The sequence below is a fragment of the Penicillium pulvis genome (genome assembly GCF_028828015.1).
Source record: "Penicillium pulvis strain IBT 33274 chromosome Unknown contig_12_segment0_segment0, whole genome shotgun sequence".
NCBI lineage: Eukaryota > Fungi > Ascomycota > Eurotiomycetes > Eurotiales > Aspergillaceae > Penicillium > Penicillium pulvis.
Window position 1 is genome coordinate 1,446,153 of NW_026643072.1, and position 15,507 is coordinate 1,461,659.

At 49.3% G+C, this 15,507-nt stretch overlaps 6 protein-coding genes across 6 annotated transcripts; 4 read left to right on the plus strand and 2 right to left on the minus strand.

The window, feature by feature from the left end:
* Positions 1–352: 352 nt before the first annotated feature.
* On the plus strand, positions 353–2,458 carry N7503_001749 (uncharacterized protein; the record flags this gene model as incomplete). The annotated part of the gene is made up of 1 exon (XM_057061296.1): positions 353–2,458. The coding sequence occupies one exon, from the start codon at positions 353–355 to the stop codon at positions 2,456–2,458; it is 2,106 nt and encodes a 701-aa protein (XP_056925258.1).
* A 758-nt stretch (positions 2,459–3,216) lies between these two features.
* N7503_001750 (RTA1 domain-containing protein) lies at positions 3,217–4,233 on the plus strand (the record flags this gene model as incomplete). Its single annotated transcript, XM_057061297.1, has 4 exons — positions 3,217–3,575; positions 3,624–3,864; positions 3,912–4,145; positions 4,207–4,233. 4 exons carry the CDS (start codon positions 3,217–3,219, stop codon positions 4,231–4,233), a joined length of 861 nt encoding a protein of 286 aa, XP_056925259.1.
* A 369-nt stretch (positions 4,234–4,602) lies between these two features.
* On the plus strand, positions 4,603–6,433 carry N7503_001751 (Zn(II)2Cys6 transcription factor domain-containing protein; the record flags this gene model as incomplete). The annotated part of the gene is made up of 4 exons (XM_057061298.1): positions 4,603–4,676; positions 4,723–5,257; positions 5,351–5,530; positions 5,600–6,433. 4 exons carry the CDS (start codon positions 4,603–4,605, stop codon positions 6,431–6,433), a joined length of 1,623 nt encoding a protein of 540 aa, XP_056925260.1.
* A 146-nt stretch (positions 6,434–6,579) lies between these two features.
* Positions 6,580–8,721, minus strand: N7503_001752 (uncharacterized protein; the record flags this gene model as incomplete). Its single annotated transcript, XM_057061299.1, has 3 exons — positions 6,580–6,926; positions 7,056–8,307; positions 8,620–8,721. The coding sequence occupies 3 exons, from the start codon at positions 8,719–8,721 to the stop codon at positions 6,580–6,582; spliced, it is 1,701 nt and encodes a 566-aa protein (XP_056925261.1).
* A 389-nt stretch (positions 8,722–9,110) lies between these two features.
* On the plus strand, positions 9,111–10,286 carry N7503_001753 (uncharacterized protein; the record flags this gene model as incomplete). The annotated part of the gene is made up of 1 exon (XM_057061300.1): positions 9,111–10,286. One exon carries the CDS (start codon positions 9,111–9,113, stop codon positions 10,284–10,286), a length of 1,176 nt encoding a protein of 391 aa, XP_056925262.1.
* A 1,610-nt stretch (positions 10,287–11,896) lies between these two features.
* Positions 11,897–13,937, minus strand: N7503_001754 (acyl--CoA ligase; the record flags this gene model as incomplete). The annotated part of the gene is made up of 6 exons (XM_057061301.1): positions 11,897–12,226; positions 12,289–12,611; positions 12,671–12,833; positions 12,884–13,156; positions 13,226–13,606; positions 13,671–13,937. 6 exons carry the CDS (start codon positions 13,935–13,937, stop codon positions 11,897–11,899), a joined length of 1,737 nt encoding a protein of 578 aa, XP_056925263.1.
* Between the last annotated feature and the right edge of the window lie 1,570 nt (positions 13,938–15,507).

The window sequence follows — 15,507 nt, forward strand, 5'->3', positions numbered from 1 at the left end:
GACCACCGAAACGATCATCATGCCTCGGATTTATTGTTCAACTTGCGAATCTAACGGTTTTAGGATTGCCGGACTTTGCATAAGTCATTTGTGTTAGGTCAGGTGATCATAGCTACGATATTCCTCCCCTAGGGCAGCTTGTTTTCTTTCTTCCTCATACCACAATTTCATACCACATATCTTCTGTACACTTCAATTGTGCGTCCGTAAGCTTTGCATTGTTTTCCAAAATACCGTTGGCCAGGATACATAAGAGACCAAGTGCACAACCCATTGATATTGACAGTACAAAGTGAGTCCTAGGCCATGACTATCCTGTCCTTCCAATCTTAACTAATAAGTAGATCAAAATATGGCGAACAAATTGAATGTCAGTGTGATATCTGCGATTCACGGAATCATCACCGGTGATAAGGCCCTTGTGCTGGTGTCAGGCGTTAAGAGCAATCGGCCAACACTCAAACTCAATGATAGCGACGAAAGCAATAATTTGCAACCTGTACCTGAAGACACGTCAAAGTGGAAAGGTGTGCTGACAAGGTTCACTGTTGGATTTAATAAGCTCCTTGCAACGGACAGTGGTGTTCAAGCCACTGTCGTTATCCGAGGCTTTCCTATCCAAGGTCCAGTTTTCAGTGGGCCTCATATCCAGCCATGGATGAGCACCACCGAGCAGAATGACCTAGGACCTGCCGTTGACGATCACTGCAACGCTCCTACAATTACCAAGTACTACTACATGGATGCGCAAGCCTCTCGATTCTTGCCGTACGACCAAAGCTGCCCCCCGAATCCGGATCAGTTGGCCTACGCTACGACGGACGCAGGGGTTACGGTTCCTTATATTGTCCGGCATGAAAAAGGGACTGCAAATAGAGGAGTATGGGAACTCACCACATTGTATGACCCACAGAAGCCATGGACTGCTATTCATCCACAGAAGGCATGGAACCGGAAGCTTTACATTGTCGCATTTGGAGGTTGGAACCAACATTACAGCCAGTCGGTCCTTCAGACGGAATTGACTCCGGGGATGAAGTACACGGTATTCCTAGACATGGCACTCCGACGAGGATTTATGGTCGCTCGCTCGACACAAATGCAATCAGCAACAAACTCCGATTCTGTCCGAGCTGCTGAATCTATTCTAATGCTTAAACAGCATGTCATGGTGCATTACGGAGAGATCATATATACCCTTGCCTCGGGGCCATCGGGAGCTTCCATCATGCAACAGATGATTGCCAATCAGTACCCCGGTTTGTTCCAAGGAATCATGCCTCTATCCAGCGTCCATTCTAGTTGGTATATTCCTGGGATCTGTATCGAATCCATGCTTCTGGAGCACTACTGGAGCGAATCATCGCCCGATTTATGGTCAGATTCTAAGGCGCGCCTTGCGGTCGATGGGCATGTGGACCATGATATCAGGAACTTTTGGAATACTGTCTTTGGTTCTGAGAAGACTGGTGGTGTGGATCCGACTCAAGGGACAGGACTGGAGTCGGATGAAACATATAACCCTCGAAGTAATCCAGCCGGCGCACGAGGCACTCTTCAAGACTATCAGGTGAACTACCTTGGCAGACGCTCGCGTTCAGAATGGACCCCCATGGAAGCAGAAATCAACAGAGGATTCGCTAGCCTTCCTTGGGACAATGAAGGAATACAGTATGGCCTGAATGCGCTTCTCAACCACCAGATCAGCGTGGAGCAGTTCTTGGATCTGAACCAGAAAGTGGGTGGAGTTGATATTGATGGCAAATATATCTCTTCTCGAACTGTGGCTAGCCCAGAAGCAATCGAACGTCTCCATCGATGTGGACTGATCAACGACTTTAGGCACTTAGCTGAAGTCGCGATCTTGGATCTACGTTGTCAGGAGAGAGAAGATCCTATCAGAAGCCACACTCAGTTTCATACCTGGGTTTCGAGATTGGGCCTCACTCGGGCTCAAGGCCATGCTGAAAACCAGGCTGTATGGATTTGTCCGGGTTTCAAAACCGTTCAAGGCCCTCCTGAAGCTGCCTTTTTGTTCATGGACAGTTGGCTGTTCGCTGCTCACAAAGACACCGCGGGTCTTCCTTTGGCGGAAAAAATCAGAAAAAATCGGCCCTCTGACCTCAAAGATGGACTTTGGAGTCCAGATGGAAATCCAATCAGTGATGTGGAATATATGAACCGCACTTATCCATATTACGGAGACCCCAGAACTGTGGCTGCTTGCAACAACCTGGGGGCTATGCTCGTGGCAAAGCCACAGCTTAAGCCGATTAATCTAGAGGATTATCCAGGGGTAAATTTCTCTGACAAGCAGTTTCAGCAATTGAAGCGTATCTTTCCTAACGGGGTGGCTGATTGGGAAAAACCCGGTGTTGGAGAAACCCAAAGCATACCATGGCTTTCTTACGAATCAGGTCCTGGGGGACTTCCAATGATGTCTGTTGACAAGCCCTAGTGTCATTCCTTACCAGGGCCACGGGGATATACATACTACCTCCTCGTTACAAGTCTCTATAAGCCTCCCAATGACTTTCACCCGCTTTGTTTTCTTCACACATGTATTGACAGGTAAGATGCATGACTCAAACAATTTTGGACATGGTGGTAGACTATCCTAAATGAATGGCAGTGAGACGGGGTGCTTATCACCAGGATTATGACTTAAAGGCGTTCAGCCATAATCCGGCAGATGGTAGCGTCGCGGCATGAATTAAATTATTGCGCTCCTTGATAATAATCATCTTCGTCCAAACCATCAGATTTCATCGAATCCAGCCCATTCAAAGATTATCCTATCGCGTATACGTTTTTTTTTTCGCATATACTCACTGACTCTGATGATATCCTGTCATAGTCAGCGACATAAAGAAGGCGTAGTTGACTAAACTTGGAAAGCAAAGGATCGTGGTGGGGACTGGGCTTCTCAATATGATTGGTGCGTCCTTACGAACGAACCAATGGCAGCCATTGCTAAAGTCTATGAAGACCCACTCTCGTATGGACTCGGATGATCACAAAGATTTTAAAATGTCAACAGAAAATGAGACTTAAGTCAATGATCCCCCTACAACGTCCAAACAATCGCATCGTTTTATTTTTAATAGACAGACTCTCTACCTTCACCATGAAGAAATGTCAAGGTACAGTGGTCAACGGTTCTGGTGAAAAATACAGAATAGCTCACAATGAATAGCCCTGACGACTCCCGACACAATGTGGAACTTTTGTCCCTCGATTGCCGCTGCATACCTGTTTATCGTTCTATTTGGAATAACGACAATCTCTCACATCGTGCAGGCGGTCCTGCACCGTAAATTCTACTGCTGGGTGATCGTCATGTCCGGCACCATTCAGACGCTGACCTATATCTTTCGCGTGCTGAGCATCCTCAACCCTGCCAGCTATGCAGACTATGCTGCGTGGTTTGTGTTGATTCTTATCGCACCGTTGTGGACCAACGCATTTGTCTATATGGTTATGGGTCGAATGGTGTGGAACTTCACTGATGACGCGCGCATCCTGCGTATGCGGCCGTGGCAGTTTGGATTCATCTTCGTCATGCTTGATATAATGTAGGATCCCCATGCTTTATCTGGAGTTACCTGTTAACATCGAAACAGTGCCTTCATTGTCCAGGTTTACGGAGCAGCACAGGCTGCCGGCAACAATGTCTCGTATAGCGCGGAAATGTCAGGCCTGCACATCTACATGGCCGGTGTGGGTGTGCAGCAGTTCTTCGTTTTGGTATTCGTCGTCTACGCAATTTCCTTCCATATCAAAATCCTTCGGCAGCGTCGCTCGGATGCGCGAAAGGCCTCGATCCTCCTCTATGTGCTTTACTCATGTCTCGCCTTGATCACAGTAAGTAAAAACTCTGAGTATTATGGAATCTTACACTAACAGAAAAGATGCGAATTATTTTCCGCTTATGTGAATACTCTCAGGGTCTCGATAGCAAAATTCCCCTTCATGAGGCTTACCAATATTGCCTCGACTCGCTACCCATGCTGCTGGCGCTTGTGATGCTTAACATTGTAAACCCGGGTCGCATTATGCCAGGTACAGAAAGTGAAGTTCCAAGTCGCAAGGAGCGCAAGAAGATGAGTATAGATACCAAAGCCAGACCATTGGGAGATGAGATGGTATGTCTTGTAGAGGACTCGAGGTCATAACTGTTCCAAGTTTGCTAATTACTATGAACAGGTGTTACAAAGTCATGTTATCGTGTAGTTCAACGCAATATTTAAATCGAGATTATAAACAGTACTGAGAGTGGAATAGATTAAATGCAAACTACATCTCTAGGGTCACGTGGCAGGCATCTAAATACATCTCTTGCAGCACTAATACCTGGGCGTTGAAACAAATTTGCCAAGGAAAATCCCCAAGTATATACTATCATGGAAAAGCACTGTTGATTTTATATCAAACCCTTGATTTGGTATTCGAATTCAACTTTACGACTCGTTAGCTTCAAAACATTTAGGCATCAGGATATCCATGGATCGCTGACAAAGTCCAGCCCCCACGCGATCAAAGTGCTCCACCACGCTGCTTTGTGTCATTCACCACCTCCCAGGATCAGCACTCGTGTCAGCCATGCCCCGTGTTACTCCGGAGAACCGACAACGGGCGTACCGGCCTAAAACAAGCACCGGCTGTATAACCTGCAGGTCCGTCCTCCACATGCTGACAAGACCTCTTGCTGATCTAAATTAGAAGTGAGGAGACCGGCTTACATGGAGATCTTCAATGTTACTCACCAAGTCGCATAGAACGACGCGTTAAGTGCGGCGAGGAACGGCCCGCTTGTATACGATGCACGGCAACTGGTCGCATTTGCGATGGCTACGGGGTACCAGCCACTCCAGTCTCTTCTGGAGAGTCGACCTCGCAATCAAATGTATTCAAAAGAGCACTTATAGCTCGGCCGCTTAACACCCCGTCGTATGACATATTTACCAGTGAGGAGAGGCGGTCATTTGAGTTCTTCCTGCTGAACACAGCCCCGCAGCTGGCTGGCGACTTTGAGTGCGCCTTCTGGGAGCGTCTGCTGCTTCAGACTGTGCATCACGAATCGGCCATTCGCCATGTCACAGTTGCTCTGGGCTCGCTACATGAGCACTTCCAACGCGATGCAGGCGCTCCTTTTAGTTCTCGCGTACTAGCCACCGACAACACCTTCGCCCTACGCCAGTATCTCCGCGCTATACGCTGCCTAATGCCTTCACCCGGCGCATCTCAATCTATCGACGTATGTTTGATATCATGTGTTTTATTCGCTTGCTTTGAGGTGCGTGCGTGTGTCAGATTGTTTTTGGAGCTATGTGTTCTAGCTGGAACTTAGTCTTTACGCGGTCACTACGGTTCAGCCATCACGCATATCACCAGCGGACTGAAGATTCTTGGTGAACTTCGGAATAAGAATTGGAGTCGCTCTGCGGCTTTTAATTTAGGTCGCACCCCGTATGTCTCTGTGGACATACTGTGCGGGCTTTTCACACGTCTCCAGGCCCAGGCTAGTGTTGTATGCACTTCCCTTCTAAGCGAACCCTCACTCACCACTGGAACAATTTCTAAATCCACCTTTTTACAGACCGTCAATGGAATTCCAGCAGCGGGTTTCGACCTCTGGCCTGATTTGGTCATCGACTTTTCCAAACCCGTCGTATTCCATTCACTGGCCGACGCACGCGAGATGCTCGAGATTTATACTTACTACTACCGACAGCACATCACACAGCTACGGAATCTAAGCACACAGGCGAGATCCAACCATGTCACCCCAGCATCCACAGTTCTTCGCGATACTTCGCTCTCCCTTCTAGCACAATGGACCGCCGGTCTGGACGAATTCTTGCACAAGCACGGTGCCTCCTTCACAGCCCGTGAACGGCGTGGCGCTGCTGTTCTCCAGCTGCGCAAACTCGAATGCTTTGTCATGCTAGACTCACTCCGCCCAGAGGATGAGCTGGACCCCAGCGAAAAGATTTGGTTGGACAGGTACTGTTCTTCGTTCGAGCAGATGGTGGCTCTAGGCGACTCGATCGTCGAGCTCTCCTCCTCCCTGCCTTCCTCGTCGCCGAAATCCTTTTCGCTCGATCTGGGCATTATCTCGGCCATGTTCAACGTCGCCTCACAGTGCCGCGACCCACACATCCGGCGGCGTGCTATACGCGTGCTCCGAACTGCTGCTGTTCAGGAAGGGGTATGGAACAGTCATTTTGTAGCCAAGATCGCAGAAAAATGGATCGAGATCGAAGAGGAAGGGCTAGGAGCTGTGACAAGCTGCGGCGATGTGCCCGCCTCAGCCCGACTATTACACTTCCTTCCCGTGTTTGATGTCGATCAGCCCAGTGCCTTGGTCTATTTCAGTCATTCTTCTACCTTGGATTCGATGACCGTACGCAGAGAAGTCATTCAATGGTAAAAGCCACTTTATTTCATTCTTCGCAAATCGTAACATTTATAACTGAGAGGAGACTCGAACGATCCTAGTGGATTAAATTCATTCAAAACACGAATCGAACAAATAATTATTGAGTTGAAATTGATAAAGGCCATTCAAATGACCAACTAAGCCAAAATTGCTACCAGCATGACCATGGCTGTACCGATCATCTTCAGCAAAGAGTACTGAAGGTTCCCGGATGCAGCGCCAGTGTAGACAGCGTACGCCGCACTGCTCGTGCTTGAAGCACCACCTGCATTCACTGCACCGCTCTGGCTACCCTGTTGTCCCACGTGTGCCGAGGCAGAAGGAGTAGGAATGCCGCCAATGCCGGAGCCATACACGGGCTTGACCATGGAGGAGGTAATAGTGGGTTGAGCAACGTTGGTCTGCGTCATCACAACAGTTCTGACGTATTGAGTGCAAGAATTGCTGTTGCCGCATGACTCGACAGTGTAGAGAGTGGTGTATACTGCAGCCGCGCCAGAGCCAGAGCCAGAGCCAGAGCCAGAGCCAGAGCCAGAGCCAGAGCCAGAGCCAGAGCCAGAGCCAGAGCCAGAGCCAGAACCAGAGCCAGAGCCAGATTCAGAGCCAGACTGACCCCCAGTTGCACCAGAAGATTGAGATGAAGCGCCGGCGGTAGCCTCAGGAACGGCCGTGATTGTTTCGGTAGCTTGAGAACCCACAACGCCAGCCTGGGTGACTGTGACGTCCTCGGAGGGAGACGTAGCCTGTGCGGACGCAGCAATTGCAGTAGTTCCGACAGCCACGGTCTCGGTGGTCAAGTAGGTTGTCTTGGAGCGCAGGGGACAGTTGGTCACGGAGGCTGGACAAGCAGTGACAGTCGCGATTCTGGTGGTCCAAATAGTGGAAATAGTCGACTCGGAGCCCCCATTTCCATTGTCCTGGGCACCAGCGCCTTCACCTGTGGATCCAGAAACAGACGGGGTCTGGGTAGCACCCGCAGCCTCGGTGATGGGGCAGATTGTGGTAGAAACCGCAACAGTCTCGGTGGTAATGGAGGTTGTCTTTGATCGCGCAGGGCAGTCAGTAACGGAAGATGGACAGGCGGTGATAGTAGCAGTGCGGGTGCTGAAGATGGTGGAAGTGGTATACCCAAGCTCCTCAGACTTGGTAGGAGCTTCGCCACCCGAAATTGAAGGAGATGTGGTCTGAGTAGCATCGGCGACTGGGCAGACGGTTGTGGTCACCGCAATGGTCTCGGTTGTCAGATATGTCGTCTTGGAGCGCGCAGGGCAGTTGGTCACAGAGGATGGACAGGCAGTGATGGTGGCAGTGCGGGTGCTGAAGACGGTGGAAGTGGTAAACTCAGGTCCCTCAGGCTTCACAGATGCTTGTCCACCTGCAGGGAAAGTTGTAGTCTGAGTAGCATCAGCCACTGGGCAAACTGTCGTCGAAACTACCACAGTCTCGGTGGTCACAAAAGTAGTCTTGGAAGATGGCGGGCAGTTCGGGGTCGCCGACGGACAGGCTGTGATGGTAGCGGTACGAGTGGAGACAATGGTGGAAGTAGTCGACTGAGCCGCGGGACCAGTAGAAGCAGAGCCAGTAGGGATAGGACCATTGGGAGCAGGGCCAGTGGGAGCAGGGCCAGTGGAAGCAGAGCCTTCAGGAACAGAACCTTCAGGGGCGGAGCCTGTAGGAGCAGAGCCTGTAGGTGAAACTGTAGTATCCGGGAGGGGGCTACCTGACTGGTCAGGTGCTCCTCCAGATGGCTGAGGCTTGCCAGAGGCAGCGGGTCCTGGCACAGAAGTCACGGCTGTTGTTTGGTAGAGAGGTGTTGAGGTAGGAGCCGACGACGATGAGATAGCAATGGGCGTGGAAGATGAGCACTGAGTGCGGTGTGGCCGCGAAAGCGGAGTATAAGTCCAATGTTGTTTATGGTGATGATGATGATGATGATGATGCACCGAGTGGGTAGGCACTGGTCTTGAATAAGGTGTAGAAATGCTAATCGCCGGCGAAGACGATGACACTACGATAGCAGATGATGCTGGTGTTGTCTTGGAAGAGGGAACTGATGATGAACGAGCGCTGCAGGGCTTGCGACTGGGCAATTCCCTGGAAATATAAGTCCAATGATTATGGTTGTGGTGGTGGTGAATTGCCTGAGGAGTGGGAGTCGTAGTTGGCTGGACAGTCACAACTGGTTCAGCAGTCGTGGTCGGAGTAATAGTATCCGCCAAAGCATAGCTTTGCATAGCCAATGCGGCGAGGACCCATCCTCGAATCAGCAAGTTGCCCATGTTAAAAGAGTGACTAGGGATGAAACAGCAGAAAAGACAAAAAAGAATGACTGATGAGAAACGTGAATCCAAGAGCGGGACTCCTGTATATAGATCGCTAAGGGTTCAACGTAAACGTGCACACGGACAACGCCGACAAAGTGGAACTTAAGATTATTTCAAATCGACAAGAAAGATCCCATTTCCCTGCTTATTTTTCCTGTTTTGATCGACTATTGACGCCCGATGGGGTGGCTCGGGGATTTCCTAGTGGATCCGTGGGTCAAGGCCAAAATAGCCGGCGAAGTAGTTTCCCCTAACAACAACCCAGAAGTATTTAGAGCTAGCATAGATATCCAGGATATCCTCAAATCCACACACATCTTTATTTACTCTGTGAACGAAAGAAAATGTCGATTCTTCGCTCTACCGTTGGGGCCTTGCTGGCCTCTGGCAACGTCCTCCAGTCTTCTAGCGTGCCTGTCAGCAGTCAAGCTCATGTCCACACGGCTGTCTGCAGTACAAGTCTTGGATTGACTTCAGTCGCTTCCGTACCTACAACCACTATTACTCAGCGCATCCATGACCCGTCGCCCGTCGTGGTCTTTAGCACAATTCATGACACCGTTACCGTGACTCCAACGGAGTCAACCCTGACGGCGACGGACTATGAAACCACCACTGTCACTTCTACCGCAAGCACTGTCACAGATGTGTTCTCAACAACTTCGACTGAGTATGATACTACAACTTTGACTGTCACCCCTGATGACATCACCTCAACTATTTTTGTGACCGCGCCGATCACAGTCACCACCACCTCAACCATTGCAGCCTCTGATGCTTTAACTCCTATCGTGGACACTCTGACCACCACTACCGCCATCGCTTTGAAGCGATCCTTCGAACCCTCCCTGGACAGTGACTGCTCCCCCATCCTGGATGATTACAGGTACGCCCAAGAGGTTGTCTGCCATGAGAAGATCATCCTCAAGACCACGACAATCTCAACTGTGACCGAGGCTCCCGCCACTGCCACCGCTGCTGCTGCTTCTACCACCGTGACAGAGACCAGTACCATCACCACTAGCTCCGTGGTCGTTCCCGATGATGTCTCCACCACACTCAGCTACAGCACTACTTCCACCATTACCGAAACTTCCACCGCAGATGCTGTGACGGATACTGTGACCTCTACTACGACCGTAACGGCTGCCGTTAGCACGACCTCCGCCTACGCTGCATGCGCTACCAACAATATCGCTGGCGCTCCTCTTTCCTCGGACTATGGCGGCTTGGCAGGAGAGTACATCTACTCGTTGTCCTGGGGTACCGTTCCCGGTTACAGCTTGTCCGTGACTGCCTCAACCTCCGCTGAAGCTTGCTGTATCAGCTGCCAGGAAAATTCGGCTTGTGCTTTCACTTTCTATTACGAATTTTCCACCACCGCATACTGCTACATGATCAAGACAACCACCTGCTCCTCGTCTTCTACCTATGGCTATGCTTCTGTGGGCTCCAGTGAATTGACATATTCTTTCCAGGCGTCCAATGGAAACTGTGGCCAGTTGAGAAAAGCTTCCTGATAGGGTGCATAGTTCAGTTTGTGTTGGTATGAATTGAATTTGAATTCGGCGGGGTATCCTCCCTCACGCCGATCTATGTATAGATTTCTTCAAGTTCTTCTTTTATCTAGATAGCGTCTATGTCAGCTTTAATCTATATATGATTATCCAGAATGTGAATCTCAGAACCGGGCAGTTTAATGGAATGCAACCTGCCCCATGGGTCCACTTCTTTTTTAGGTCTAGTGACATCTGCGCTCCTCGACAATTCAAGCTGTTTTAGGCTCAGGGGCTACCAAAGGTCGGAGAAATAACTGCTCCGCCGAGATGTGGCTGAACTTCGGGTCCGATTTAGCTCGATCTAGGCTTCGAACTGTAAATCGATCTGACATTCGCAAAGCCAGAGGGGAAATTATTCCCGAGCACCCACACACTACTCAACTTTCAGGTAAGCCACAAGCCCCTTTGTCTGTGCTCATTTAGGCTAGTCTATCGAGATGCCTATCTCGAAAGGAACCAATTTGAATCTAAACTTTGATCCCCTTTCCACAAACGTCAGCGCCGGCTGAAAAAAACACTTTGGTACCTGACCACCGTGCCTGACTAGTAAAGCTGTCAGCAGCCGCAGACCCACTTGGCATGCGGCACGTAGATCCGGCCAATCGGAGGCTTTTGTCGGTTCTAGAAGCTGGCGCTGGTATGCACCCGCAAAAATTGCCCATAAAGATAGCTCATCGGCTAAATCGCCAGAAATCGCCAGAAACATGGACGAAGATGAGCGAAGGCTAAAAGAGCCACACGCACTTTCATCGCCGCATACGCAGTACGATAGCTCCCCTGAGCTACCAGTGATTCGGATGTAATAGACCTAAGCTAAACATAGATTGAGGAAAAACACAACCAAAAAAAAATGGCGTGAGTCACTAGTAGCCAGTACCCTGTAGTGGTGAGGTGACCTCCTTTTGCTTCTTCCCTCTCTCTACTCTCTCTCTTTATTTCTGGATGTCAATGAGAAGACTAAACTATAAGTTTGAAGGGTTGCAGGACTGGCCCTGTAAAGTTCTGCTCGGCGCCAACTTAATCTGTCCATGAATAAATCGGTAAACACGGAGAAAAAGGGAAAAACAAAAACATACAACAGTCAGGATTCGCATGTGGTCACCCACCATACTACTAACTAACCGGCGTGTGGCTTAAGTACGGCTGAGCGGACGGGAAGCCCTGTTTTCCACACCCTATGGTCGTATGTACTAGAATAAACATAGAAATGGATCATGTAGTCAGGACATAGAGGCCGCTTGAATTACACAGACATGAAAAACTCATGAACCCTATGAAGCAACTGCTAGTACTACAGGAGTCCAAGCTCAAGTTTTCGATCGATAGCCTACTAGAATGTCTACTTGTATCTTCTGGATCTTCATCAAACTAACTCAATTCCCACTCTCGGTACACTTTTAAAGGTCGCTTCCATAAGTGAACAAAACATATGAAGTATATATTACCATCAGATTGGAACGCCGCCATATACAAAAGCCGTGTCGAACAGCTTATCGCGAGCGTGTATGATATACATCCCTCTCATGACTTTCTAAGCCCATTCCACACCACGTTATCAGCGTCACAAACGTCTAGATCTTGGCACCGGCCTTTCTGCGGAGTTCTTTCTCTTGATCCCGAATGAAGCGCCGAAGAATCTTACCACTCGGGCTCTTGGGGATATCATCCACAAACCTAATGCCACCTTTGAGCCACTTGTGACGAGCCTTATTGTCCTGCACAAATTTACTAATGACCCGGATGGCTGCTTCGTCGTCTGAACTGGCGAACGGAGACTTCACAATGATTGCCTTGGGAACTTCGCCTGCGGTGTCATCGGGAATCCCAACAACTGCGCAATCCGCCACGTCTGGATGAGCAAGGAGATGGGCTTCGAGCTCTGCAGGAGCCACTTGCAAACCCTGTCGGGGGTTAGTCAGTTACGCTCCCCGACTAGCAGCAGGGAGCTAGGGACATGACATACCTTGACCTTGATCAGCTCCTTGATCCGATCGACAATGAAAATATGCTCGGTACCACTGGGACTGATGCGGACGATCGCTTCATCTCCCGTGCGCATCCATCCATTTTGGAATGTTTCTTTGGTCGCTTTTTCGTTGCTCAGATAGCCCAAGGCTACGCTTGGACTCCGCACTAGAAGCTCGCCGGGTGTATCATAGGTAATGATTTCCTGGCCATCCGGGGACATGATGCGCGCCTCGACCCCGGGAAACAAAGACCCAGAAGAGCCGAGCCAGATGTCATGAGGATGGCTCGAAGAAACCACGCAGGCAGTTTCCGTCAACCCTACGGATAGAAATGTGAGTGGTGACTGATCATGTAGACTGTAGAAGGATTTGGCTCACCATAGGCCAGTCGGATAGAGACATCGGGATATATTTTCAGGAAGTCGTTCGCTAGCTCCAAAGCCAAAGGAGCCGCGCCAGAGAAAATAGACTTGACAGAACTCAGATCGTACTCAGAGCATAGTTTTTGATTTCGCATCATGTTGATAATGACCGGAGGAACCTGGTTTTAATCAATGAGGATTCTGTTCCTGTTTAGAGAGGCGAACTCACAAGGAAGAGGGAAGTGATCTTGAAACGGTGTATGGAGGCTAGATAAGAATTCATGTCGAACTTGGGAAGTACCACAGTCTGGTCACCACGATAAGTTCCGGAGTGACAGACAACCACCAGGCTGTAAATATGGCTCTGTGGGAGAAGGCACTGCCCAATTTCAGTGTACAAGCCGTTTGCTGGTTGGGGTTGGGCGTCACGATAGTCCTGCTCGAAAGTGGTGGTTTGCAGAATATTAGCTATGACATTGCGATGGGAGATCATCACTCCTTTCTGTGTAAAAAGGTCATCGTGAGTGGTGTGTCATTCTCTAGTCATCATTCATTCGAGATCGGAACTTACCGGCAAACCAGATGTTCCACTCGAATAGCACAAAAATGCGGTCCGGCGAGCTGCCTCTCCTAGACCCCATTGGACAGGCTCAGCTGGTGGCAGTGACTTTCCAGCTTGGGCAATCTGAGAAAGAGATTTAAGCTCTGACGGTGGTTTTGTACCCCCGAGGATTTGTTGCGGCACATCAATCAAGTAAATTCGATCCTTCGAGAAGCCAGCCTTGGCCGCTGCATCCAAGGCGATCGGCAACAAGGGAACACAAGTGAACAAGACCTTTGCCTTGCAGTCTAGCAGCTGGTGCTTCAACTCATTCGCTGAATATGATGAACTAGCTGGCGCCACAACACCCTCGAGCTGGTGAATAGCCCAGATTAACATCATGGTGTCAATCTATCACAAGAAAGATTCAGCTTCGAATTGAGCGTGAAAGCTTCACAAATAGAATGAGGCATACAGTGTTCAAGCTGAAAACAACAACTGTCTTATCCCATTCTGATCCAGAGCTTGGGACCCAGCCCAGCTCTTTACTCAGGCCACGAGTGATAAAGTCGACTCGGTCGACCATCTCTTGCGATGAGTATGTCTTGCCGGTCAGACCACAGGTGTAAGGGTCCCGGGACTGGTCATGCGGAACCCGTCCATATTTCTCGTTGAGCATGAACTCACTGATTGGGATGTTGTCGGGAATGGACCCTAAATGTTTTCGAGGTAGAAATACCATCCTGACAAGCGCTTCAGCCTTCGCAAGAGCTCACCGTTAATCTCGTTTGTCTTGATCTGAGAAGAATCAAAGTAGGGGTGATGGAAACTCTATGAAATCGCGTGGTTCCAAGATAGAGAAGAAGGGGAAGAGGGGAGAAGTCCACGGATGCTCCCGAGAGACGGCAATTCACAGATTATACTATGTAGCACGTAGCAGGCCTGGAGTGAAGGGTACCTTAATATTTTCTGGGACTCTGGGATATGTGGAGTTACAGCCTGTTCATTGCCGCGAGCTTATAGTTCCGGAGCGGGGTACGGTCTAGGGTTCCGGGGAGCATGAGCTTTCTGGTACGCGAAGATCCAAGTATATTTTCTTTTCATTAGGATCATGAACCAGTACAATAATGTAGTCAGCTCGGGTGAAACTTCGGCTTTCCTGAAAAGGTCAGCCGAAAATCGGCATTAGTGATTATGAAAGCATTGGCATTAACTCCTCCCACTTGAATCGACTGCTGATAGCCGAAATATCCACTTTTGGAGAATAAACAGTCAGGAGCATCCTTTTTTTCGCCGCAGATAATGATTGGCTTGCGCATATTTCCTAACTTCATTCCATGACGGTTCCCGGAGGAGCTTCTCTTGCGGAAATGCCTCTCGCACACTCGATAGAATGCATGAACCTAGAATGGACGAGCTAGCAAAGTCCTCCCTAGGCAATCAGTGAGTATACTCGGGCTGTCGCCTCCGGCAAGTACAATTATCTACCCAAGGTGAAAACGGCACCTCGGGCCGCAAAGACACCACTTGTCACACATCCCACCACTATACTTGGTACTAAAGATTTGGCAATCACAGCTGGGCACTGTCAGAAAAGGAAGAAAAGGAAAGACAAGAAGCACACGCAGTAGTAACTTTGGAGCAGAACCTTGTTTGTATAAGTCATACCCAATCGTGAGATATTGCCCTCCGCCAGTCATTTAATCCCATACTGTTCATTGGGGCCACTAAATCCTACTTCATGGAGTGCTTGATAGTGCGGTTCATGGATGGTCCAGAGTAGCAGATTGTGTCTTGTCGATTGTCTATCGAGCATGCCTATGCTTACCGGAGTCATAGGTCTATGACAATACTCCGCTTGCATGAGACCTCGGTCTTTCACGTTCATTATGAAGTCTTTACTGCACCCGGGCAAAGATGTCTTGAAGTCCCGATCTTTAGACGATTAGAAACAAAAAAGCAAAAACATACAACAGTCAGGATTCGCATGTGGTCACCCACCATACTACTAACTAACCGGCGTGTGGCTTAAGTACGGCTGAGCGGACGGGAAGCCCTGTTCTCCACACCCTATGGTCGTATGTATTAAATAAGCTAATGGCAAGGACTATATCCTTCAATTGCGCTGGTTATCCAAGTAGTTCAGCAAACGTGTGAGCACCGCATGCCGCGCCCAAGGGTGAGGAAGGTGAGTGCGCAATAGATAGGGCTAAACTGTGGTGAAAATCTGTACATGAGAATCGATTGACGCGTTCATCCAGCGGATAGCACAGGATCGCGAATGGGGCTTAGAACACACCAAATTGAACTCG